Source organism: Blennius ocellaris (genome assembly GCF_963422515.1).
Source record: "Blennius ocellaris genome assembly, chromosome: 20".
Taxonomy (NCBI): domain Eukaryota; kingdom Metazoa; phylum Chordata; class Actinopteri; order Blenniiformes; family Blenniidae; genus Blennius; species Blennius ocellaris.
In genome coordinates, this window is record NC_137669.1 from 17,692,363 (window position 1) to 17,718,993 (window position 26,631).

Here is a 26,631-nt window from a genome sequence, read left to right on the forward strand (position 1 = left end):
TTTTTCTTTAGTCTTATGAGTCGCGGACACAACGCAACACTTAGCTGAGATATTGATGAGTTTGTAAAAGAAAAGAAAAAATAATGCACCAGCTATAGATGTTTTTAGGACATTTCACTGTATTTGAAGAAGACGACATAATCAAAATCGTCTTTATGATGAGATTGTCTTAATTTGCAGTAGTAATTATTTGGTTTTATGAAAATATAAAAAAAATTTGTGACGTGTAATCTGCATCCACTCTCGATGAGGCTGTATATGGCCCCTGAAATGTGTTTAACATTATTCGGTTATAGGGGGGTCATTTTTCTTCTCTTCGTGTTGTTATTTCATGTGCAATGCCTTTTATGCTTGTGTGTGGTGTTGTGCATCCCTGCTCTGACATGTCAGCTCCTCGTTGATGGAATAAAATATATTCGCGAAGCGGTCACGTGGTGCGGCTCCTGTTTCCTCGAAGCGCTCTGTGGACCACGTGACTCGGCTCTCCGTGGTGTCAGAGTGGAAAAGAAACAGGTAAATTCACAGTCTCTCGCTTATTGTGTGAGCGAGTCGGCTCGTCTCATTTTTCTCCATTTAGTTGTGTAAACTTCACGCTGAGGGCTTGTTTCCCCCCGTCCTCGATCCGACTCGAAGGTCGACAGGGAGGCCACTTGTCGGCCGGTTGGGTGGCAGAGTGTATTATTGAGCAGGGTTTCTGGTCAGTATCGCCTGTTATTTATTTTCATTTCACGGGGCCTGCAGGCCTTCCTCCAGCCTCGGCGTTTTCTCTGCCCACGTCACGGGAATCAGGCTGCACCGGCTCCACTACCTTGCCGTGGATGTCCGGAGCGGCGGTGCAGTATTATAGACCTGCTAATTCGCTAATGCGGCTAACGCCGTGTGGCAGCGCGAGGCGACGCTCGTTTGGGTTAAGTTAGCACGGTGGTTAGCGGATAACCAGCGGCGTATGGGCGTTTTTTTTTTCCTCCCCCTGGTTTTGTCCGGTGGCTCCCTGCGAAACCGCTCGCCCGGACTTGCTCGGCTAATTAACTTGTTGGCTATGATGCTAAGTGGGTTAGCCCCCCGTGCTAGCGGGCGAAGTTAGCCTCGCTGTCGCCATGAGGCGAAGCCGTGAGAAGCGGAAGCCCACCGAGGCTGGACGCTTCTCTCTTTCCCCCCCTCTCGTCAAGTGTTAGCTCGTTCGGCTAGCGTTTTTGAGCCATGTGGCTGGCCAGGAACGGTGGCTTGTGTGTCGTTCGGGGCCCTGGCTTCAAGGCTTGTTTGTGGGCTAGTCAAAACAGGCTTTTACGTAACGTAGATTAAGGAGTCGATATCAAGGTTAACAATTTGTGATCGAGTGGAGATGCACTTGACAGGCTGGAGTGTGTGGTTGCAGCTGATCTCTGATCCATTTACTTCAGTGATTTTTTTTTTTTTATCGGTTTTATTGATGGCTATAAGCAGCCCCCGTGGGATTTGGATCGGAATGCATTTCAGATGAATTGACCCGTTACTTTTCTCGTTGGAGTCAGTTAATTTCAGGCCTCCTCTGTGCCCCCCCCCCCCTCCCCCCTCTTTGCAGCCACCTCCCCTGGTTTTTCTTATCCTAATGTCTGTCATAAATTTGTGTGTATTTATATAAAACACAGCAAATTACTGTGTGATGATTTTTCATTATTATCCACAATTATTTATGTGCAGTGCAATGATAATATAAAGTTCTTTTTGTTCATATTTGGTCATTGGAAATGGTATTTCCCAACAAACTAGTTTATGCACCACCCTTAAACTCTTGAGGCTGTCCATCATCTATCAGAGGAAAATGTATTTTAGTTTACAGTTGCCTGATGCATTCACTGAGATTTAAGATGTCTTGTTGAAACTGTGAGAAAACACAGCTGTTTGTACCACAAGTGTGAAAATACTACAGGTGCACTGTGGTGGGACAAATCCCAGTGTGGTGGGCTCGCACTGTGTGGGTGAAGTAAAACACCGGGGATTACTAAACACCGCTGAGAGTGTTGCATCATGATCTGGAGAAGTAAATAAGTTAACCGGCGCTCTGCACTGATTAGCTTTGTGTGCAGCAGCACGCACCACGGCACTCTTGTTTCCCGGGTCAAACTCGCGCGTCTCCTCAGTTTCAGTTGTCCTCTTAAAAGACGCGCAGTAAAACACCCTTTGTCAACATTTTCTCGGCGTCTCTGAGAGCTGAGTTCGCACCACTGCCAGCTTCCTCGCCACTCGACAATAGGCTACCAGGCAGATTAAGGAAGTTGCATTGAACTGCGCCAGGGCTGAAGTTGGCCGGTGGTCACAAGTCTTTAATGCCTCTCTCGTCCCTCTCTCCACAGGTGTTAATTCCTTTGTAAATACTGTTATTTGTATATACTGTAAATGATGACGTCCATGGGCGGAAACCGAGCCCGGGGCAGCTGGGAGCAGACACAGGGCCAGACACAGAGCCAGACACAGCACAAGCAGAGGCCTCAGGTACCCTCCCTCGCACTGCCCGTCACACTGCCCACATGCACAATGATTGCATTGATTGTCGAACATAAGCTTTAGGTTTGTCTTTCCTTATCATTTAGTTGTTTTCAGCTGGTTGCACATCAACAATCAGTGCAGTGTGTTTAGCATAGCTGCCGATATCACATGCATACCTCAAGTTGAAAGGTGTTGTGGGGTTTAATGCAAAACAGCCCTTGATGTTTGTCACAAAGGTGGACCACATATTTTGAGAATTGGGAGCGAAATCCCAGATCTTTAGATTTAAGGATTACAAATTCTGCATAAACTTCTCTGATCAGCTCATTTATTGATTTTTAAAGTAACTGCACAGACAAGTTTATTAGTACAGTGTTTGTGGCGGATGTTAACTCATCAAGAATTATCGGCATTTACATTTACCAGTACATTAAACATGCACTGCTGCTTTATCAACTTGTAATGATGTCAACTATGCAAACAAATGACAGTAACTTCATCTGGCTAACAAATACTTTTTGTTCTTTTTGTAGTTTTAGCTTTATTACAGTGTTGTTTTTGTGATTTAAATGTAGTTCTATCGTATCCATTTAGATAATTGGGGTTAGTCATCAGACATAATATTGTTTTCAAGGTTTTATGAGTTCATTAGAGCAGACGGATCATATTTATGACAGACAAGATGATCTGTATTAAAAAATGCAAAAAATAAAACCCGTTTGTGATTAGCTAATGTTAAATAATTTGAAAGTTTAGTTTTCCGTGTGCATGTTAAACTGCAAGCTTTTTCTCTCCGTTTTGTTTGTGTACATCAAAAAATGTGCTACAGATGGAACTAATACCAAAACAATTAATTATGCAGTAATCGGTTGTCTTAAACTGAAGCGTCTGCAGCAAAATTGCTTCATTTTGTCAGCTTAACTTTGAAGCTCCGGCTTAAATTCTACAGATGTCTGGATGTGTTTAATAAAAAAAGATGCAAATTTTGTGCTTGCTGAGGCAAATGTTGGATATTCCACTGCACTTTGAACAGGCGACCGCAGAGCAGATCCGACTTGCACAGATGATTTCGGACCACAATGATGCAGACTTTGAAGAGAAGGTCAAACAGGTGAGCAGATGGACTTCTTTTCCTTCCGCTGTGCTTTATTTAGCGCCTTGTTTTAGTGTTACGCCCGTTACGCTTTGCACTCAATATGTTTGTATGCTGGATAACACTTTAGATATTTAAAGGCAGATTGTAAAAAGTTAGCCTATTCCTTGTAAAATGTGAATAATTGTTGAAAATGTGTCTAAACTCTTAAAATGATATGGAATGAATTTTTTTTTTTTATTATTTGTTTTAACTTTTTGGTAAAATCTTACAGAATCTGGCATCAGATTGTTTGTGTCAACATTGATTGAGCATAAATGTAAAAAAAGGAGACTCAAAAATGTCATTTAAAGTCATGAAGTCCAGTTAAGAGGTTATCAGGACCTGGTAAAAGTTGATCTTTTCCAGAAAACGATAGCCGATCTGACCGTTTCAGAGACTGAAAGAGGGTTGAACGTCACACATCATCACACTCTGTTTTTTTTTTATTCTTAAAGCACTGAAATGTATTTAAAAAATTTTGTAGAACATGTAAATATGTCAAGTTGTCTTTTTTTTTTTAAATTTCCTCAAACAATGCAACACAACAAATGTCAGTTGTTCACCTCAGTGTAATTGCTAATGTGTTGGGTTTTTTTTGTTTTGTTTTTTTCTAGCTGATTGACATCACAGGCAAGGACCAGGATGAGTCTATGATCGCACTGCATGACTGCAATGGGGACGTTAACAGAGCCATCAACGTGTTGCTGGAGGGAAGCCCAGACACTGTGAGTATTTGCTCTTGTCAGGATCAGATTCCGGAGAAATCGGTGGCCCCCTTGCTTGAGCGAGCTCATTGCGGACACAACTGTACAAGTCAGAACCCTTTGAGCTTGTTATCAACATGGGGAGAGTTTTATCATTGAAATTGGAAAAAGTGCCAGGAGGAGTTAACTGGAAACATATTTTCTGTGTTTCCTCTGTCGGTCGCGATGTTTCTTTTTGACTCCACTTGCATGGTGTCAAAGATGAGTGCCGTGGCTTTAATTATTGATTTTTAATTATTGGCGTGTGACAGTAAAATGGATTGTCACGCCTCAATTAAGTTTTAAGATTTTACTAAGCTAACTGCAATGGTTCCTTCATTATTTTTTGATGAGAGTGCGGTTTGTACTCGGGACTCGACTGCAGCACAGATCAACCTCATGATCCCTCATAGTTACTCGCCCGAGTGTAGTGGTATCTAGTAGAATATGAAGCACAATTTCAGTGGAAATGCATCTTGGCAGCACATTAATCACAACTGATACGAGCTTGTCGGTTCCTTAGTCTGTCAAGATATCGAATCAGTGAAGAAAAGAGTTTTATTAATATATATATCTAAAGTGCTGTGTCATAGGGACAGTCCTATAAGTGGTCAGATGTAGAGCATCTGGGGTGATTCTAGTTCCACCGTGAGCTAAGTTTTCTATACATAACTTTACTGAAATAAGTGCCCTCACTTAACAACTGACCCTCACCGTCTCTTCCTTTCTGTCTGATTGACTAAATACAAACACTGCAAGTTCTTTAATACACCGGCCTAAAGAGAACCCCTGTTATAATGCGGTATTTATTTCTGAAGGACTCCTGGGAAATGGTCGGAAAGAAGAAAGGGATGTCGGGTCAGAAGGAGACCAGCCAGGCAGACATCGGAGAGGAAGGAAAAGAGAACAGAGAGAAAGGGGCAGAAAAAGACGCCGCACGCCGTCGAGGGGGGGCTCCACGCAAGAGCCGCGGAGCCAGCAGGGGACGAGAGTGTGAGTGTTTGTCAGTCATCCTTCCAAATGTATTCGCTTGTTTCACCAACATGATCACATCATTATCGCAAATCAAAACAGACGAGTTGTGATCTATTAAGGCTGCAGGGTGCAAGAGGAAGATGCTTCTGTGATTAATCGCTTGACGTACATGTCTATTTGTACGCATTTAAAAGGAATTTTGGGTAACTTCCATAATGAACTATGTCACTTCTCCAACCATGCACATTCCCTTGTTCCTCTTTTGAGTAGTAAATGACTGTCAGTCTCCCCTCACATTATCAGATAGTTTTGTAAGGTTTGTCTTATTTAGACTGTAAGTATTGATCATGCACTTTGCACTGTTTCAGATTGTGCATAATTAACATTAAATAACATGGGGCCATGCTAAAGCGGGGATGACGTGTCTGAAAATACTTTATATTTAACATATTAGCATAGTTAGTTCATGTCTTGTAGATATTCTGCAGTAATTGCTATTTATACTGATACTCGCTGGTTTGGCACGTTTTTTCAGAGCTATTTATGCATGAAATATTTTTGTATAGCAAAGCATAGAATTTCTTTTTTTTGTGCAGCAATACTTTATTGCACGTTTCCTGAGTGTAGGTCAGATAAACCAAAACATGACTTGATGTAAACCAGAAAATTATCACACTAACTTTGCAAATTAGTAACTTTATCAGCACTATAGTAGTTGCTGAGTTTGAATACGTCTTGTTACCTTTTATGTTTATTTCATTATTTGCTTAGCACCAGAAGGTATTTCTCAGTCCTATCTGAAGCCCTGCAGCAGGAACTCTGTGAGCCCTTGTAAGCGTTGGCCGGAGTAAGATTAGATAAGATTAATAATAATAAGATTAATCATTCATCTTGATTGCTGAATGAAGAGCCACTCAGGTTTTTAGTACAGTACCACTTTTATAGAGTCTTTATGTACACTAGTAATACATGGATGCAATGCAGAAGGTAAATGTCGCGTTTTGGTTTTTTTTTTCTTCCTCCATTCCTGAAGTCCGTGGTCAGGAGAACGGTCTGGATGGAGGCAAAGCTGGAGGTGTTGGAGCAGCTGGAGGTGCTGGAGCAGCTGTAGGTGCAGGAGCAGCCGGGGGCGCTGGAAGAGGAGCAGACCGGGGTCGAAGGGGAAGAGGCAGAGGAAGGGGAAGCGTCGGTAAGTATTCCTATTTGGTCAAATTCCTCAATGAAGTGTATATAACCAAAATAACTGATTTCTACGTGTTTAATGTTCATTTTTGTCGTCGTAGTTGTCAAACTTAAGAGTCCGACAAGAGCTCTCATTGTCTCCTCAGGAGTGTCTGGACGGCGAGGCGGCAGGTTTTCGGCACAGGGCATGGGGTAAGGGAATACCTGCGTTGCCTAAATCCAGAGGGCCTTTTGTTCCACTTTTACCTGTTGCCATGGTCACCAGAGAGCAGGACCCCAACCTATTGTTTAGCTTTAATCCAACGGAGGGCGGGCATACAGCAGCCAATGGGTTGCAACAGCGTGGGCTGCACCTCGCTACAGAGAGTGCCATGTCTAAACATTTTATTTAGAAATGAAATCTCGACACAAACAATAAGGAGGGTGTCGGAGGCGCAGCTGGTGATCCTTAAAGTCTCTGCTCTCTGGCCCTGGGCTCTAGCATTGTTCTGTTTGTGTTTTTTTTGCCTGTTGTTTGTGTGTTTGTTCGTTTGTGTGCGTGTGCCATTAATAACATGTCAGTTGATGAGTTGGCATCTCGCAGTGAGAAGTCAGACCAGAGGAAGTACTTTTTCCTTTCCACTGTTGGTGTGCTTGACTCATTTCATCGTCACTTTATAAGCTACAATGCAGTAAAGCTTGAGCCGCTGCAGTGCAATCCACAGGATTTCATTATGACAAGCATAAGCAGTCGGGTGCAATGTGATGTTGCAGTTTTTTTTTTTTTTTAATCGTCTTGGGGTCTGCTAAAGAGGCACAGGTTACTTTTTGGTGGTTCATGCTTATGAGGTCAAGAGCTGCATGGTGTTCTCTGCACTGAGACTTTGACTGATTCTGTTTAAAGCATTAATCCTGCACTACAAATCAATTGTCCAATATACCATGAGTATACGGTATGATTGTACACAAGACTTAAGTGGATGACCAAAGTCTGACTGATGGCTTGTATTATGGTTCAGACGTGCTTGCATGCAACCAATAAGGTTGTGTAACCTCATGCAAGATCTTCACGGTCTGAACCTATGGAAAAATCTTTCACTTTTAAACATGTTTGTTTTAGCATTTCTCGACTCGCGTGTCTCAAACAGTTTTTCAACCAGATTCTAAGATAATGTTGTTGGAGACTTGACCTGATGGAGCAATCGTGCAATGCAAGCCGAGATGTCTGTTTTTTTTGTTTTTTATATGCACCTCAGTACACCAACAGTTTTGTTGTGTTTGCATCCAGTTGCCAGCGGTTACAGTGTACCAGCTTGGCATCTGTGTCTCGAAGAGCACCTGGCTGGAAAAGAAGCAGTCTTTTCTTCTGAAAAGCCTTTTAATCTGTTTATTATTGTGGTTTTGAGGGGACAGAGGTCGGGTCTGTGTGTGTCATTGGTTGTTTTGTGCTTTTCAATTGATGCTCAGGCAACTTTTTATTCAGCTCACGCACAGATACTCTGATTATAAATCTAAGCATGCATCAAATTAAAAACAAAAAGTGAGTGCTGCTCTTCAATACAGATGAGAGGAAATTTGCAAATAAACTCTCATTTTAAATGCAAATGTTTAACAGTACTTTAGAAGACGTATTAGGTTATCAGGGGTGTTTACTCTGTGCATTAAAAAAAAACTAGTCTCTGATCACAGACCTGTTGTTGAGCATAAAAATACAGGAAACTGTATTGCAGTGCAGTGTCTATGGTCTCTTATTCACTGATGCTATGTTTTAAGAATGCTGCCAGCTTTTTCTAATGATAGTGAATCTTACAAGCTCCAACAAAAGCCGTTTCTAATTAAATGGTTGAATTTAGTTCATTGAATAATTGTGGTAAATGCAGCTCCTGACACCGGTGCCTTGAACCACCCTGGGTAGTGACGGTTCTCCACAGCCAAGATCACAGCTCAGCCTGACGCATCACCAACGAAAATATCCTCCATGTGTCTCCAATATAAAAAAATGTTTATTAAATAAATGCAGAGCCTATAAGGAGAGAGGAGTCGTATTCACTCAATAAAACTCCAGTTTGGTAATTACTGTGACGGGTGTGGTTAACTGAATGACTCGGTGATAAAACAGCCGTCACTTTACATAAAAGCTAAACTAACTGCTCCATTCAGATCGCCTGTATGTTCAACACTAGATGTATTTTCTGCTTCAAAGATGTGCAATGCATTGAACTGTTGGTGCCGAGAATGAGCGCTCTTGTTTATTATGTCGGGAGCTGTTTTCAGTGGTACCACAGTGTCTGACGGCTCGGGGCGCTGCCTCGCTGACGGAACAGTTAGCTGCCTCTGTGTTTGTGATCTGTTGTCACGTTTGCAGAAAAGAAACGGTTTGCATTTCTGCACCTCCTCGTTCATAACGGAATATGAGGACAGTCGGCGACTGTGGTTGTTGGACGCTTCTACAAAACTCTTTGGCATTTGCACTAATCAGGGTCAAGGTAGCTGCAAATATCCCCTGTCGTTTTACTTCAGTGACGGATTCGCATTGCCAGAAGCATCTTGTCTGCATGCTTTGTCTTTCTCTGGCTCATGAACCTCAGTATTGAACTTTCAGGTGGTTTTCAATAGAAATAATTGTTGCATTTACTTCTGCTGTCGCTGCTATCACTTGGCTTCAGGTTTTGTGGTTGCATTATCGAAGCCAATTGCAAGTTGGGTTTCTTGCACATTGTATCGACCCGCTGCGACTAAAAGTACTCCGGCTTGCTTTGGCCTTGCGGTGTGACTGACCGGTGCAGAGTGGTATTCACAGTGCTGGCTCAGGCAGCTTGAAGGCTGCTGCTACATTGAATTGTGGTGTGAAATACTGAAGTTTTGTTCTCAACTTTTACTTTGTTGTTCCTCTTGTAATTGTTGCTGTTGTTTTTCCTCTAAAGCCAGATTGATAAGGGGCCCAGATATGATTTTGCTGAAGGTGAGAGGTGAGTGAATCGCCTCTGGTGTGTCTGTTACTCTTGCTTTTCATCGGGAGCTTTTTGAGCCTTCAAACAGGATCTTATCGAAACAGAAAATACCACTACTCCTCCTATTAATAGGATGTAGTCTTTCCGAGCCTTGACATTAAATCTGTTCATTCAGGCCATAAATGCAGCGTGATTTGCACAGGAAGGATCTCCGACAAAAAAAACCAAAAGCTGCTTGGCTTGACTCAAAGGAGAAAGTGTTGCACATGATCATGTTGCTAGGCTGCACCCGCTGTAATTTTCTCAGTTTACACGGATGTGTCGCATTAATGAAACACATGCCGTACCAGGAAAGAGTTGCTCAGTAACTACAGAAACTTCAATTGCTGCCTAATGCCGCTTATTTTCAATATACAAACCGTAAAAGCTGGAATTAGGTTTCTTCTGTTTTATTTTTCCTTTTACAACTCCAGTTTTTCCTCTCTGAAGTGTTTCTATCAAGTACATCTTAAGATGGGAGCTACAAATTGGATTTATTTTCAACTGTATTTATTATTCAGTGTGAATTTGACCTGTACGAGAGCAGCTATAACTCGGGCTGTACAACGTACTGCTTCAACATCAACGTTGTGATATGCAAATGCATAATCACATTGCAGGAAGTGCAATTTCAGCTAAAGTAAATTAAGCTAAACCGGCGTAATGTTCTCTACTTAAGGATGCATTTACCTACATTGCACACGCCTCTCGGTGCATTAATGCGAAACATTTCACACACATTGAGAAAAGAAACGCACAACTGAGGTTCAGGTAGAGCCTGAATCAATGACGGCTTTTTAGATGTGAGGTGCTTATAGCAAGTTGAGATTCATAGGTCATACAACTAGAAGTTGTTCGGCCCACCTTTGCAATGTGTCGTACATATATAATATATACTTATATAACACTGTTTAAATGACACATTTCTGTCATTCTTGGACCAAAGACACTTTACTGTAAAGTCACCGCCCTTTTAGTTGCATTTCTTTTATCATGAAATGTATCTTATCCTGAAGCGAACCAAATAGACCAAGATTTTAAGTCTTACATTTTTTGATACTTGTTTTGGATTTGTACATTTAACAGATAAGAGTCAGAAATTATCTCAAACAGCCTGGTGGATTTTTCATCCTCTATTGTGGCTGGAGGAAAATGCTGCCTTCATATTTGTGTTGTAAAACCTAAAAATAAGAAACGCACTCTCCCTGCTTTCTAATACATATATTAAAGTAGCATAATCTTCCACTATAATATAGGAAATTAAATTCATTGCTTTGGTCAAACCGGACCTGCACCGAACTATAATAGCTTCCGGAAACTAATAGAAAATGTTGAGCCAGAATACACTGCCAACGCTTTGGAATTTTCTCAGCATTTCCCCATTTTCTTGTTTTAAGAAAAGTTTAATCTAAATTCAAAATCTCAGTTTAGTCCAAATGGAAATTAGTTGACCGCATTCCAACATCTTCCATCACACCTGTCGGGTCTGGAACTTAAGGTACAGTTACTTGATTTTAACAAAAGTTGGGAGAACACACACCAAAAAAGGTTGTGCATCGGCATCTTTAACCTTCAACTAAAACATACAAATATAACGCTCAAGTATTTCGTGCTTTGTGACTTTTATCACGTCAACAAAAAGGTTGTGTGCTGGATTTGAGCAACCGTTGCTGGATTATTGCGGTCTTTGTCAGCTGAGAACACATTAAAAGCCCAAATCAACACGTTGCACCTGCCGTTAAAAGACGTGTTACAAGCATGTAGCATCTCTGAAGCCTGTTGCATCCTGTGTTGGTTTCATTTGGAGGCCTTTTTTTTATCCTGTGTTGCGCTCGTATTTCAAGTACACTGCAACAGAGTTTGTTCGGAGGTGAAGTGAGATTGGCTTTCTATATGACTCTGGCCCCTGTGTTTATTGTGCTGCAGGATTCACTTACTTTGAGCACTAACATACAAAATCGCAGCGGACAAAGCGCAACCTCAGAGGTGGAAATAAAGCAGCGTTTGCATCGTAATCAGGTTCACTTTATGTGTGCACATGGAGGGGGGGGGAAATGGATTCTGGATGGTTGTTTTGATATATATTCTGCAAAATAACCATAACATTGTTGTGTGTATTGCTAAGCGTAATGTGGCACACGTGTTTTCATTGTGGGGGTGCGTTTACCAACTGAGAATGTGACCGCTTATAAAATATACAAGGGCATTTAAAAAAAAAAAAAAAGCTGCAGGAATTCCTCAGTGATGTTCAAGTAATGCCATCTGCTGCAAGGATGCTGAGCTCGGAAGTCGATCATGCTTTGTGTGTGGTTTCGAGCTCTTTAGTCTGTGCTGGGTTGACACTTTCATCAAACGGCATTAGAGTGGTTGAGAAGACGATGGAGATGTGCTTTTCAAATGGAATCCGTCCGCATTAGTTTGTGCCATGTGTGACGTTCCAAAAGTGGACCACACGCAAGCAACGGGTATACCAGATCTCCATTTAATTGAACCCAACCTGTAAACGGGCACACTTTTACAATCGGACACATGACTGCATCACGAATATTACAGGAAAAAAACTAAACCTTCTCATCTTCCTACTTCTACAAATTGTGCCTCCCTTGTTATAAGAAATATTCTCGTGGGGTTTTTTTTTTGTTTTCCCCTCTTCCTTTTCTCTTCTTCCCTTGGGCTCATGTTGTTGGTACACACTCGGGTTGTTTGGTATTGTTAATTGCACATACTCAGTTCTCAACTCTTCTCTTCACCAGAACCTTCAACCCTGCTGACTACGCAGAGCCGGCCCAGACAGAAGACAACTACGGAAGCGGCAGTACCTGGAACAACACGGGAAATATGGAGATGGAGGAGGGAGCAAGTAAGTTCATTCGTTAAGAGCTTACAACCCAATAAAAGCAGTTCCTTTTTTCACAGCGCAAACAAATACAACGTCATGTTCAGAGGTTAGGAGGCTTTAGGATTGTGCCCTATAATACAAGTAGTATGATACACTGCAGGAGCTCATCGCCTCTCTTTGTCTCCAGGGTTGGAGTATTCTGCAGGAGAGGGAACAAATTATCCACCCAAGTTTGACTCTGCTCCTGGTAAACCTTTATTTTCTCGTGTTTTTTTTTTTTGGACATTGCTTATTCTGTTTGAAGCTCTCTTTGCCCACCGTAATGGTATTGAACCGTCTCTCTGGCTTGCAGGTGCCTGGAGGTCTGCTCCGGAGGAGTGGGGCACTGAGGAATATAATGAAGATGTGAGTGTTCAAGGGCTTCATCTCATCCACCTGTTTAAAAAAAAAAAAAAAAAAAAAAACCCTGCAAATCTGTGACCGTATCTGTTCAATAATCTGATTAGCTTCCGCAGCAATATCGCTGATGGAAAATGTTTTGTGTTATTAGTGCTCAATGTTTTCCCTTCCAATTATAACTACTCCCTTTTCCCACTGTCATTTCCTCCGCAGCTTTCAGAGCCCAAGGTATTCACAGCTTCCAGCGTGGCGACGATGCCTCTTCCTCAAGAGAATGTGACTATCACCAAAGGACAGAGGTGAGTCGCTTCAACAAACTCCAACTTTCTGCTTGAATGAAAAAAAATTGCCAGCGAGCACCTTTTCCTGTGTTTACAAGTGTGGTTTTCTTTACCCGATTTCTTTTACTTCTTTATAAACACCAATGGAAATTGTAATATTTAGTGGCTCAAGGTCTTGGGCCAGAAATGAGTTTCAGTTTGTTTTTTAGCTTAATTGTGCACCAACACTTTTATTGGACTGCATATGATTGTGAATATTTGTAGTACTTGGTAACAAACTCAAGAATTGTCTTTCTTTTTATGTTCATATCACAACCACCGTTCATCCCTTTTATATTTTTAGTCAATGAAGCAAAGGGTATTATTTATGTCTAGAAGAAAATTGTAGTTTTTCCCAAATTGGGCAAGTTAAAGTTGGAATTGATAAGAGCATGAGTAGAAGTTTATGATGCAGCAGAAGCAAAATGGTATGTGATCAAATCATTGAAGACGAGTTCAAACAAGCTTTATGTTGAACACAAAACAAATGCTGTCATCTCACCACAAAGCCATCAACTTCAAAAAGGCCAAGTTATTTTAAAGGTTTTATTCATCCCCTGCGGCTTCAGACAAAAAAAAAAATCTGCAGGTTAATCAAGTGTGAATGAGGAAACCAAAAAAAAAACGTTAATCGGAGGGAACATAAAGGTCACGTTGTGATCGTTTGGTTCTAATTGTTGCTGTAGGATTGACATCGCAGTGCTTCTGGGGAAGACTCCACCCTCATCCTCCTCTGAGACAGAAACTGCCCCCATGGACGCCACCCAGCCCCCCTCCTTGTCCCAATCACTGGTTTTCAGCAACTCCAAGCAAGGGGTGCCGCTTTCTCAAACGTCCTCCAGCACCCCGTACTCCCAGCACAACATGGTGAGGCTCTTGAGAACACCAGTTGTCACAGAGCAGTTAAATGCACCCAGGCTTTTTAGACGGCTGTCGCTACTGCGTTTTATTTGTGACGTTGGTGTTCTGCGGTTTGCACACTGCAGGTCAGCATGCTGAGCAAGGGATTCGGGGAGGTGGGGGACCCCAAAGTTGCGAGCTCGGGCACCACTGGCTCCCAGTTCCTGGAGCAGTACAAAACGGCACAGGCTCTGGCTCAGCTGGCAGCTCAGCACTCCCAGACCGGACCCCCCAACACGACCCCTTCCTCCTGGGACACCAGCGCCGCCTCACTGGCACAATACGGTGAGGAGGACGGCCTTGATTATCAATTGCCAAAGTACAGTTTTACAGCTTTTTAATATACTTTCTTTCATTGTCTAGATATGAAGACTCAGACGGACTCTGCGATCCACACGCCCTTTACAAAGCGGCAGCCGTACCAGGCCGCCACCTCCACCTCGTCCATGTTAGATGTTTTCCTGCAGGACAAAGGCCTGCCTCCTTCCTCTTCCGTCTCCTCGCCTTCTTCCTTACCGCAACAGACGACATCCTCGCCCCATGTGGTGCCTCCGCCTGCTTCCTCCCTCCCCAAAATGGCAGCCATTCCTTCTCTCGTGCAGCAGGTTTCACCGAGTTCATCGGACGCGCAGGGTTCAAGTCCGCTGCCCCTGCAGCAACACAAACTCAAACAGCAGAAGAAGAGGACCTCCATCACAACAAAGGTAAGATTGTTTTCATATCGCCGATTATTTGCAACGTGCATTGTTTTATTTGTTCACCGACTGTGAAAGCAATCATTCAACCCTAGACTTTCAAAAATATAGCAATAAAAGGTTTTGGAGTTCAAAAAATGCTTCTCGCCACCCTCAGATTCCCGCCATGGCGGTGGAGATGCCTGGCTCAACCGACATCTCGGGCCTTAATCTGCAGTTCGGAGCGCTGCAGTTTGGGTCGGAGCCGGTCCTGCCGGAGTACGAGTCCACTTCTTCCACCACCACACCAGGCAACCAGGTCCAGAACAGTCTTTACACCAGCCCCAGGTTGGTACATGTGAATATCTTACACACACACACACACACACACACACACACTTTTAGAAAAGGCTTTTATTTGGTGCCATCTGGTGAATCCCAAGACTAGCGTTTCTATTTAGACTACATGAATGGAATAATTAATTTGGATAATGAATGCTGCACCACATTTCTGGATTGTGCCTCATTATTCCTTCACACCTGTGTCTGAAAACAAGACTCTTACAAGTTTTGGAGATTCATGCAGTGTTTTTTTACTTTTGATTTGCATTTTAGCTTTTGTTTTCTTTAGTATGCAGCCTTTGTGTTCTACAATGAACATTACTGAATTTTGATGCATGGTCTCGCTTTTTAAAAGTCGAAATGGGGTTTTCATCATTATTCAAGTCAGGAACACAAAACTAATCCAATCAAACTTTGCTTTGTTTAATGCCGTTGCAGTGAATCGGCTCCAGCGTTGTCCAACTCCAGCCAGATGGACCTGTACGATCAGAGGGCGCCTCAGACACGCCGCTACCCACCTTCAGTTTCCTCCTCCCCCCAGAAAGACATGCAGCCCAAAGTAAGGACTTCTCTTAATCACGTTTACTGAAATATTTAGTCTTTCCCGTCCAAGTTCTTGCATTTGCAGAAATATATTGTGATAATGAACTCCTGCAGTGTGTGCCAGGACCAATGTACAGGAAGTCGTGCATGTATGGTCATTTGAATCAACTGGAAAGGATCACGCACGATAATTACATCATCATAGCAAACAATTATGACTCGCTGTGGGAAGGTGTGAATTATAAAAACTCTTTATCCTCGCTCAAGGTCTGGAATTTCTGTCAAGTCTCACAACAATAGCATTAATCTCCCACCACACCCGAATCATTGATTAATGGCATTGTGTGAACGACTACTTTGGTTACTGTGGGATAAAATGTATTTAATCCTACGTCTACAGTACTATAGCAGCATTCTGTTGTCATCCACTGTCATCAAGGTACATCCTCATATATAGTTGCTTCTTAATGAGTTAATAGATGAGCCGGGCAACCTAAAATAAAGATTTAAAGTTGTTTTTGTGTTTTTTTGTTAATTGTAAACATTTGGTTAAATATAAGTTGTTGTTTTTTTTTTTTTAAAGGACAGTTAGAAGATAAATAACATATTGTTGGTCGCAGAAATGAGACAAATTATACTCTGAAGAAACCTTCATCTGAGGTAACATGGCAGACAACTGAGCCAATAAGCATCTCAGGATGTCACTCAGTTTTCTTCTTAGAATCCCAACACTGACTCCAATGACTCCCGGTGGCACTGCAGCATTTGGTCCGTATTTGTTGACTTCCTGTAGATAGACGCCTCTTTATGTATCCAACGCAAAACATAAGTGAGTCTGTAGCCGGCACCTTTATTGTGAAGCACAATTCTAACGTTCCAAGGTCATTAACTGAAGTGTTGGACGTGCACAGGGAGCAGGTGTTCTCCATAAAGTGTACGCTTGGTGCAGATGGTGTTATTTGATCCCCTCATTGTTCCAAGTGCAGCCGTTGCATTGCGTGGTGTTCATTGTAATGCACCGCTGGCGTCAGACCTGACCCGTTGTTAAAATGCTCTGCATTTCAAACAAGCGTCTTGGAGACTGTTTCTAAGAGTCAGACAAGCCCCAACTTTTTTTTTTTTTTTTATCAATGGCCTGTTTCTATGGAAACCTGTGAGCTCACTTCCATTGTTGCTTTTACAGAATGGCTTCAGTTCAATACAAGCATCACAATCTGTTGAAGGTAAGTGTCAAATTACTCTGTCTCCACTTCTGCAAAATGTTAAAATTGCCTCGTGCATTTTTTTTTTTAATTTGTCGATTTCTACTCTTTGATTCCTTTCTATCATCTCTTCCCGTCTCCCAGCTGCAGCAGGCTCTGCAGTTTCAGTAAAGCCGGCGCCCGACTCCGTCGCGCCTTCGTCCGTCTCCAGCATGGGCACGCTGACCGACACTGGGTCAGGCGCCGCCTCTTTGTTGACCACATCCAATCAAGCATCCCTGAGTGGTCTCGGGCATAATAAAGACCTGCCTCCGAGCACCATCCCCCCTCAGCACAACAAGTGAGTCACGAGGAACTGATGGTATCTCAAGTTCTATGGCGTCAGTTCGAACTCAAGCATTGTGAAAACTGATAACTGTTGTCGATCTTTCTGAAACGTTTCCAGCTCTCATCCATCACAACAGAACAGCCTTGCTCCATCTTCAGTCAGGACATCCAACACAAGCTTACTGGTGAGCGCTTCATCCGTCAGTGTGATGTAGCAGATTCTGCCTGAACCAATCAGAAGGCATTATTTGCTCCTTGCTCCTCCGAGCTTCAGCTACATTTCCTGTGATGGCGGACAGGCGCATTAGCTTGACCCTTAATTCAGATGCAACTTCATCACTCTGAACAGCGTCTTCCTCCCCCCCCCCATTCCGCAGCACCCCGGCGTCGACGGCGACTCCAGCCTGCACTCGTCGTCCTTCCCTTCCTCTGTGTCGGCCGTTCCATCTTCGTCAGTCCCCTCCTCCTCTTCCTCTGTGGCCGCCGCACAGGTGTCCCTCGGCGCTCCTCAGGGCTCCTCAGTGGGCTCTGCCACCGTGTCGGCCCCCTCCGGTCTTGGCCCCGTCAGCAGTCTGGCCATGGGCCTCAACACTGCCTCCATGGGGGCTCCACCGCCAGCAGCTGCCGCCACCATCTCCATTTCTACGTCGGCTTCAGCCATTCCCTCTTCGCAAAACTCATCCTCGCGCGGCTCTGCAGCATCCTCAGGTTAGATAATACGAACACACCAGGGAAATGGGCTTCTTCAGTTTTCGTGTATAACTTTCCTTAAAATCCTGCCGTCAGTGTAGCAGTGAGTTAATTACCGCTTGGCAGTTTTATGTCGACATCGCCAGAGTGGATGTGTTGGTCTTTTACTATATATTTATACATTGTAAGGTTTTAATGGGAGTGTTGTCAGAACGTACATGCCAGGGAGAAGATCCAGTAACCTAAATAAAGCATCAGTGTTAATTATGAATTAAAATGGTGTTAATGCAGCTGATAAATGTCTGATCTGGGTATTTGACACGGTTACCTGTAATCCTAATTTGTAAAGGAAATTTGTCGTTCTTTTCACCGGGGCAGACGTCGCTTACCTGCGCTGCCGGTTATTCTTGACGTTCAAATTACAATGATGAAACATAACAAACAAGATTATTGCATTTGAAAGTGTATACTTGCATTATTATGATATATTATCATTGTATTTGTGGTAAATTTTTGGTGATATTATCAGCAATAATTTATAGGACAATATATCATCCAGTAAAATTAGTTATTGTCGCAGGTCTAATCCTAATCATGTTCCTGTAAGAACTTTATTTTCTTGCATGTCGGTAACCTACACCGGTGGTATAATAACAGTGAAGGCCCCTCCTTTGTTTGGCACGGTTGTCGTGTTTTTATCTGGGGTTTGGTGATTTGCTTTTCCTTTGACCGTTTTTGGTTTCCCGTGATTGTGACTCATCGCGTATCGTTTGGTTCTTCAGAAGCTTCTTTTTCTTTGTTGTTTCTCTGACATGTCAAACACATTTGCTCTCTGAAACGGTTTTCTTCTCTGCTCCCTCTGCTGGTGCACACTGGGTCACGTGATGCAATGCAGGCTCGTCATTTATTGATGCAGCTCGGAGAGGAATTTTGTAGCACTTGTTTTTGCTGCTTGAAGTGTGGCAGATGCTGCTTCATCGAGCAATTACACTTAAATGGGTTTGACATAGTTAGAAAGATATCATTTATAGATATAGTCTGAAGTACATATATTTCCTTATGTGGCTTCATATCAATTACGAGTCTGTTATTATTATTGTTTATTGTCATTGTGGAAAAGGTCCGTATTTTGCAGACTTATTACACAAAAATGTGCAAAATGGGCCTGAAAAAAATTTGTGATTATAAATTTTTTTCGTTCTTGCATCTTTTCTTAACATTTGACCTTAAACTGTTGCAAGCTTTTGTATGTAGTGTATGCAGCGGGAATTATTGATCAACTTGTTTAGACATGATATTTATTTCCTACTTCCAGGGAAAGCACCTCCAAACCTGCCACCTGGAGTGCCCCCTCTACTGCCCAACCCTTACATCGTGGCTCCTGGACTACTGCACGCGTACCCTGTGAGTTTGCACTCAAGTTAATAGAAGTTGAGCAATTTTAAGCTTTAAGATTTCCGAGCACAAGTGGAACGACGTTTGATATACCGATTGCGTCCCCTCAGCCTCAGGTGTACGGCTACGATGACCTACAGATGCTGCAGACGAGAATACCGCTGGTGGGTTTTCCTTTATTTAAAAGTAAAAAGAAATCGATCAATATTAGTTGTAAATACTTGAATTGAATGTGGTAATCTCTCCCGCAGGATTATTACAGCATTCCCTTTGCAACTCCAACAACGGCACTGACTGGCAGGGAGGGCAGCCTGACGAGCAACCCGTACTCTGGTGAGACAGCGCTTGGTTAAGCAGTTTTAGTTTGTGATGCACTGAAGTGAATTTGATGGAGGTGGGGGGGGGGGGGGGGGGCAGCAATTATTATATTCAGTTGATTTTATATAGTGCCAATAAGTTACATGGTCATCTCAAGGCACTTTTACTAGACTGAAAGCCTCAAAACTATCTTGAGCAAGCAGATGGTTTGTAGCTTCGATCTCCAGGTTTCTACCAAGCAGCTTTTGTGTTGCACCGGTCGGGGGGGTGTTCGCAGAAAAACAAACAAGTTGACATCAGACGACAAGCTAATCAACATGCTGAAGACGTGATGAGCAGAGAAAACAGATCACAGATTTGCACTTCCTCTGTCTGAGATCCAACAGGAAGGTACAGAATAAGAACAGAGGAGAAACCACAGAGATAAAATGTAACTTATGAACGTATGGACAAAAGGAAATAATTGGTAAAGATGTGCCCCTGCTGCTTAACTAGCTTAAAAATGTTCCAAGAGCAATACAATTTGCTATTAGTTTTGCTCAGATTTCAATGTTGCCAAGTGCAGGTAAGTGTGATTGCAGCCGACATGGAGTTGGACTCATGCCTTCGTAAACTGACTTATTAATTATACAGTCGTTCAAATGTTTTTAAAGGTGGGATGTTGAACATCTCCAGCCAATGATTGATTTTAGTCTTGGTCTCCAAAAGCAATAAATTCTCCCATAAATGTCCATTGGCATTATGGTCTTGTTTAATCTTCTGGGTGACGACACCTGTCAGCCTCTATCCACGTTCTTCTGTGTGAATACATTCATACATTGACGCCGCTGTCGTTTTCCCTCCGCAGGCGACTTATCCAAGTTCGGCCGAGGTGACGCGTCGTCCCCGGCTCCAGCCACCACGTTGGCGCAAACGCAGCAGAATCAGACGCAGACGCATACGCATCACACGACGCAGCAGCCATTCCTCAACCCGGCGCTGCCGCCTGGCTACAGCTACACGAGCCTCCCGTACTACACCGGCATGCCGGGCCTGCCCAACACCTTCCAGTACGGACCTGCTGTGTTTCCGGTGAGGACATTGATCGAGCATGCATTTCTGCACACCGCATTCCATTAATTCGCTTCTTTACCTTTTAAAATCTTGGAATGATTTCAACATGTTTATTTTTACACTGGGCCCGAAATTGCATCCAGGTTTTGGTTCAAATCAGAATTCCTACGCACAACCGTTGGGAGTCGCTTATATTTTGATGTATAAACGTTCTCCCTCCTATTCAATACACCTCGTCTCTTTCACTCTATCCGCTTTTATACTTAATGACTGTCTGTCTTCATTTCTCGTCCAGGTGGCTCCTACCTCGTCAAAGCAGCACGGTGTGAATGTCGGCGTCAACGCCTCTGCCACGCCCTTCCAGCAGGCCAGCGGCTACGGTTCCCATGGATACAGCACTGGTGAGGGACTGCACGGTGTCGAACCGGCATGTTTGGAGGGTCATGCAGGTCCCACTCTGTTTACCTGCATACCAATGACTACGTGCCGATTCCCACTATGAAAACCTTGGTCTCTTATTGCTGTGGAGTGCAGATTTCATATTTTGAGCACTGCTGCATCCACAAGCGTAAACATGGTGCTCGTGTCTCATCTTGTTGTCCTCGCGTCGGGTGACGAAACATTCTTGGCCGCCGGCTTTTTACCTGAATCGTTGACCTCGGAGTGGAAATGTCTTCAGATTGAGCCTGACGCGTCCTGTCCGCTGAAGAAACCCGCTGACCTAATTTACCAGGAATATGTAGGATTGCCATTTAGACACAGCAGGAGGGCTGGACAGTAGCAGCTGGATATACCAGTGTAACGAATCAAGAGGGTTTACGTTTTGGTTTCCTGCTGTCTTCCATGGCTTGCTTTGCTCATTTCAGAAGGTTTGCCCTCGGGGCTCTGCCATCTACCGAATCACCCGCGCACATCCACATCTGACTCCATCACCTACCTTATGATTCCTAACTCAGCTGTGGTTTGCGCCGCGATCCCTCCAGCAGCTTCACATCCTCACAACCACTTGATTCACTTCAGCTGTATTTTTTGCACTTTGTTCATCACGTAGCAAAAACCACCTCTGGTCGCAACACCTATTTGTTCGAAGCCGAACCATCTGCTGCTTTCTGCCATCACCCACCTCACGCTCGCTCTCCCTCCCTCCCCCACACACGCCCTGCTTGCCCCCTCACCTCCCTCACCTCCTCCCCCTCAGACTTGGGTCAGATAGTACTTGCAAATGATGTCGGCGTCGATCGTGAGCCGCAGGTTTGGCCACGCAGGCGATGCGGCCGGCGCCGGCTGACCCCCGGCACCGGCCGCACGGCCTGAGATGTTGGTGAAAACCCGTCGGGTGTGGTACGGCGCCGAACCCCAAACACGACGCATCATTTGCAATGGCTAGCTGAGGCAGGTCTGCGTCCCCTGCCTGGTGTGTCTAACGCTGTGGGCTGCGGCTGTGTGTCTGACTGTTGCAGGCTATGAGGATGTGGGCCAGGCTTCAGGGAGTGGGGATTTCTGTAAGGGCGGATACGGCACTGCCGTGGCCGCCGCAGCTTCTGCACAAAACAAGCCAGCCAGCTCTGTCACCGGGCCTGGAGTCGGTGAGTGCCGCCACATGCCAAATTTAAAAAAAATTAAAGAAGAAGAAGAAGGAAAGGGAAACAAAAAAAAAACCAAGAACCACCCTGTCCCTCCCGTCTTCCTCCTCGTGTCACCAACCATCATTTTCTCCCTCTGCTCTTGTTCCTTTGCCTCATCGCCTGATGAGCTGTGCCTGTGGGAAGACCCTCTCACCACATCTGCTTTCAAACAGCCCAGTGCAGCCTGCCCTTCTCTTTACAAGCCTCGTCTGCCATTGTTTCTGCTACCCGAGTAACTCATCATCGGTCTAATTCGATACCCTTTCTAAATTGGTCCGCCGTGCTGTGAAACCACCGTATTTCCAGCAAAGAAATGAAGCCCCGCACCGATTCTCTGCTCCCAGCTGGTTATGAGTTGCTCGGGTCGATGCTGCTGCGTTTTCCCTCAGTCCTGCTTGCTCGTCACTCATGTTGTCATTACTGGTGTGTCCGTTTGCAGAAGAACAAGTTGGTGGTCTTGTGATTGACGTGGCTTTTACAACACGAGGGGGGGGGACAAAAGCATAGAAATGTACAGACCTAATCCCGACACTGCCGACTATTAAGCATTTGCAGCTCAGTTTGCGCTCGACAACACATGGTACCCGAATGATCGCCTGGAAATCGTTGCTTCTCCATCACTGGACCCATTTACGTTTCCGAGAACAAGGACTGATGCGTCAAACTTCAATCCTAGAATCGCTCAAATTGGTTAATTTCTCCTCACTGAATTCCTTTAAATGCTTCTGAACACACTGCATGGCTCCGTTTCCACAATGACCATTGAAAGCATCAATCAGTTGCTGTGAGTGGGTAAAAGAAATGCTTTACTCTTGCGTCTGTTTCAAAAATGACCGCGTGATCATGGATTCCACGGTTCTCATGAATTTACTGCAAAATCTTTGTGCTAAACAAGAACTAGTTTAACATTGTCACTTGGAACAGAAGTCCAGAGTATTTTCACTTCCCACATCGGTGGCAGGACTGTGCCGTCATAAACAGCAGCACGTAGCGAGAAACATCTGTCGAGCAGCCTGTGGTCATTAAAAATTCATCCATATCCTCCATTTTCAACTGTTTTCTCGTAGCTCCATTACATCACATGCCAATTATTACACGAACCTGCTGTGTCAGAGTAAACATGCAGGTCGTGACGAGAAAAAAACATCTTCAGTCACTGTAGCCTCCAACGATTGTGTATTAATTAGATTTTTTTTTTTTTTCACTTAATATGTTTTGCAGCCTCTTGGGAAATAAAGGGGAAATTGCACATCAGAATTTCCTGGAGTTTCATCTCCAAAAATATATTAAAAAAAAAAAAAAGACAGGCAACACATCTGAGAGAGCAAACAATCCAAGTATAATTTTTTTTTCCCCGTTGTTAAACGGTGAGTCATTGCAGCGGTAAAGTGAAGCCGGATATGTTTTAACACAAAACTTCCAGATGTTTTTAACAAAAGGTTTTAGAAGTCATTGATTAGACGTCAGCTAATTGGACTTCCACTGGTTTATTTGGTTTATTTGGCCGTCTCACTGACGGGTTTTCACGTCAGAACAGTTGACCAGCATTTCAGTGTTTCCCTGGTGAAACGGCGGCTCGTTTTTTTTCCACCCCCAACATGGAGTCAGACTGGAGCCGCTGTGGTCATCCGGCACTCTCGCTGCTCCTCCATCTTTCTATTCCCCCTCTCCTCATCTCACCCCTCTTCATCTCCTCCACTCGGCTCTTTGCCGTCCTCGCCGAGAGGAAATATTACGCCAATCCTCTCCGAGAAAGACGGACCGTCATGCTTGTATCTGGAATTTCTTGTCGGTTTTTTTTTTTTTTTTTTGGTAAATGTTCTGCTTTATAAAAGAATAACTGTTATCTGGCAGGTAAAGATGATCGTTTCCTTGTTTCCATGTTTTTCGATTAAGTTTCTCTTCTTTCCTCTCACCTCTGCAGGAGTCTCCGTGACATCAAGCAACACGGGAGTACCAGATATTTCAGGGTCTGTTTACACAAAGACACAGGTAAATTTCACATTCTTCTCTTCCCCGTGGGAAAATAACTTCTTTTTTTTTTGTTTTCTTTCTTAAAACTTGACACGTGTAGTCCTGACTGTTCTCGGCCTCGCTCCCTCCTGCAGTCGTTTGAGAAGCAGGGTTTCCACGCCGGGACGCCGGCCGCCTCATTCAGCCTGCCCTCGGCGCTGGGCAGCGGCGGTCCCATCAACCCCCCCGCCGCCGCCGGCTACGCTCCGGCCCCCTTCATGCACATCCTGGCACCACACCAACAACCCCACTCTCAGATTCTGCACCACCACCTGCAGCAGGACGGACAGGTGATTACATGGAGTTAGAAATGGTCAGAATGGGGAGCAACGCCAAGAGAAGGCACACGGATGGAGAAGCAGGCACAGTGGACTATTTTATGTAACAGATTCAATTAAACTTTATTTATGTCGCCCCAAATACAACATAGTTGGGGTTTATTTAGGTGCTTTTTACAAAGAGAAACGGCAAACAAAGGAAAAACTCCATGCTTGTACTGATCAACCCAGTACGTCGCAACTTCAAGGAGAATCGCAGCTTCGCATTAACCTCTTGTGTAAATCTAATAAACTGTCAAATCTGAATTCTCACATGGTTTTTAAATTTCATCAAATCAGTGGCTTCATGTCGGTCAAGTTTGTGTCCAGTTCCTCCTTTTCAGCCGAGAAGCTAAAATGGTCAACTGATTTAAACGTAGCATAAATGGCACATGTTAGCAGAGCTGCTGGGAGACGTTCAAGGGACGTGGGTCATCTGTGTTTTCAGTTCGGTGGAAACTATCTGCATCAACGTTTGGATATCGACCTGAAGGACACCTTGGTTATTTAGTCGTGTTTTATATCTTGCCAATTCAGTGCCATTGTTTCCATTATCCTCCTGTGGTTGCGTTCCGCCGTGTGCTGGCGTGAAGTGACGTCTCGCTCTCTGTCCCCGCAGAGCGGCACCGGACAGCGCAGCCAGAACGCCTCCATTCAGCAGAAGTCCCAGATCAACAAGTCGGCTTACAACAGCTACAACTGGGGTGCAAACTAACCTACCACCGAAGGGCAACCCCCCCACCCCACACCCCCTCCTCTCCCACCCTCCCCCACAGTGTCAACAAGCTGGGGGCAGGGGCTCACCTCTTAGTCTGCAGATAGTCCCCACATGTAACGTCCCTCCTCCTCCTGCTGAGATTCCCTCCCCGGTGTCTTGGCGCCCAGCTCTCCTCGCAGCCCCGAGCGCCGTCGGAGGAAGAGAAGCACCGCGGTCCGGAGGGACGAGGAGGGCGTCGACACGAGGGACGTTCAGAGTTCAAATGATGATAGAAAAATCACCGTCAACAGGGGAGCGACGAGTGTTGGGAATTTGTATCGTGTTAACCCCACCCATCCCCCCTCACCCGAGCCACCCAGCCCCCCCACCCCCACCTTTTTTTTCTTTCACTTGTATGTAACATAGAACTGTTTTCTAAAAGAATGAACATTTCCTGGATGGTCTTTCTTTCTTTTCGTCTCCCCACCCCTTTTTTTTTTTTTTTCCCCCTTAAGGGGAGGGATGAAGTAAAATCGGACGGTGGGGGGGACAGGCTGGTTTTGTTTCTCACCCTCAACTCCCCCATTTCAATAATTTTAGGCAGAAAATTGTCCAAACCCCCCCCCCCGCCCCCCCACCACACACACACACATACACACACGCACAGAAAATCTCCAAACGCAATTTGCTCTTTAATGTCTTTTCTTTTCCATGTTTTAAGTTTGAAGAAAACAATTCTCTAAATTGGTAGAGTTGTGAAGTTTATTTTTTACCAAATATAGATATATTATATATAAAGACATATAAGCGAGCTCACTGGCTTGGACTGTGAGGAGAAGTGTGTTTGTCATGTGACTGCGTGCATGTTTGTACACACGGGGGCTGTGGCTGTGTACTGTGCTTTGTTTTTTTTGCCGAGCACAGGATTTTATTTTATCCCCCCCCCCCCCCCCCCATTATCCGCCGCTTTGTACAGTTTAACCGTTCCCACCGATTCTTAAATAAGTTTGCAAACGTTCCCGCCTGTTTGTTTTTTTCGAAAGTTGTTGAATGTGTTCCAAGGCCATTGCACACCCAGTCTGCCTTCCAGTGTGTTTTTCTTTTATATTCAGTTTCCGAGCCCCCCCCACCCAACCACCCACCTCCCCCCGACAACTCCACCTGTCCCCCCCGACATGTAAGGAAACCTGCAGCGATGCATACTGATGGACAGAATTGTACTTTGGGGTTTTGTTTTGTTTTTTTTGTCAGTGATTTTTTTTTTCTTTTTGTACTGTGCGTTTTAAAAAAAAAAGAAAAAAAAAGATTTAAATGGATTAACTTGTCTTGTACATATATAAAAAAAACACAAGTACTGTAGTCCCTGTTTGTTCGATGGCTTTCTCCTTTTTCCTTCTTGAATCCTTGCAGACTTGTTAGCTTTTTCTTTCATATATTTTTTTTATTTTGTAAAAATATATAAATATTAAGTAAATAAACAACAAAAAGACATTTTCATCATTTTGGA

At 44.0% G+C, this 26,631-nt stretch overlaps 1 protein-coding gene across 8 annotated transcripts; it reads left to right on the top strand.

Moving 5' to 3' along the window:
* The first annotated feature begins 453 nt into the window (after nucleotides 1-453).
* Nucleotides 454-26,483, top strand: ubap2l (ubiquitin associated protein 2-like). 8 transcript variants are annotated; one of them, XM_080516128.1, is made up of 30 exons: nucleotides 454-513; nucleotides 2,334-2,472; nucleotides 3,500-3,577; nucleotides 4,216-4,326; nucleotides 5,163-5,337; nucleotides 6,353-6,508; nucleotides 6,648-6,693; nucleotides 9,405-9,449; nucleotides 12,224-12,330; nucleotides 12,497-12,556; nucleotides 12,662-12,714; nucleotides 12,922-13,007; nucleotides 13,715-13,895; nucleotides 14,015-14,213; nucleotides 14,292-14,632; nucleotides 14,781-14,950; nucleotides 15,383-15,503; nucleotides 16,671-16,710; nucleotides 16,834-17,029; nucleotides 17,135-17,201; nucleotides 17,394-17,724; nucleotides 19,022-19,110; nucleotides 19,212-19,265; nucleotides 19,353-19,434; nucleotides 20,267-20,490; nucleotides 20,768-20,873; nucleotides 21,933-22,058; nucleotides 24,022-24,089; nucleotides 24,206-24,400; nucleotides 25,047-26,483. In XM_080516128.1, the coding sequence occupies exons 2-30, from the start codon at nucleotides 2,377-2,379 to the stop codon at nucleotides 25,140-25,142; spliced, it is 3,699 nt and encodes a 1,232-aa protein (XP_080372254.1). In that variant the 5' UTR covers nucleotides 454-513; nucleotides 2,334-2,376; the 3' UTR covers nucleotides 25,143-26,483. The 8 variants fall into 8 exon arrangements, with proteins under 8 accessions (XP_080372254.1, XP_080372252.1, XP_080372258.1 ...); XM_080516126.1 differs by having other exon boundaries at nucleotides 24,022-24,067; nucleotides 24,172-24,400; XM_080516127.1 differs by lacking the exon at nucleotides 454-513 and adding an exon at nucleotides 623-697 and having other exon boundaries at nucleotides 24,022-24,067; nucleotides 24,172-24,400.
* The last annotated feature ends 148 nt before the right edge of the window (nucleotides 26,484-26,631 follow it).

Excerpts from the sequence above, each read along its gene's own strand:
- ubap2l (XM_080516126.1), top strand. The coding sequence starts at position 2,377 with ATGATGACGTCCATGGGCGGAAACCGAGCCCGGGGCAGCTGGGAGCAG. Across the intron at positions 2,473-3,499 it reads AGCACAAGCAGAGGCCTCAG|GCGACCGCAGAGCAGATCCG; the intron begins GTACCCTCCCTC and ends CACTTTGAACAG. Across the intron at positions 9,450-12,223 it reads GATTTTGCTGAAGGTGAGAG|AACCTTCAACCCTGCTGACT; the intron begins GTGAGTGAATCG and ends TCTCTTCACCAG.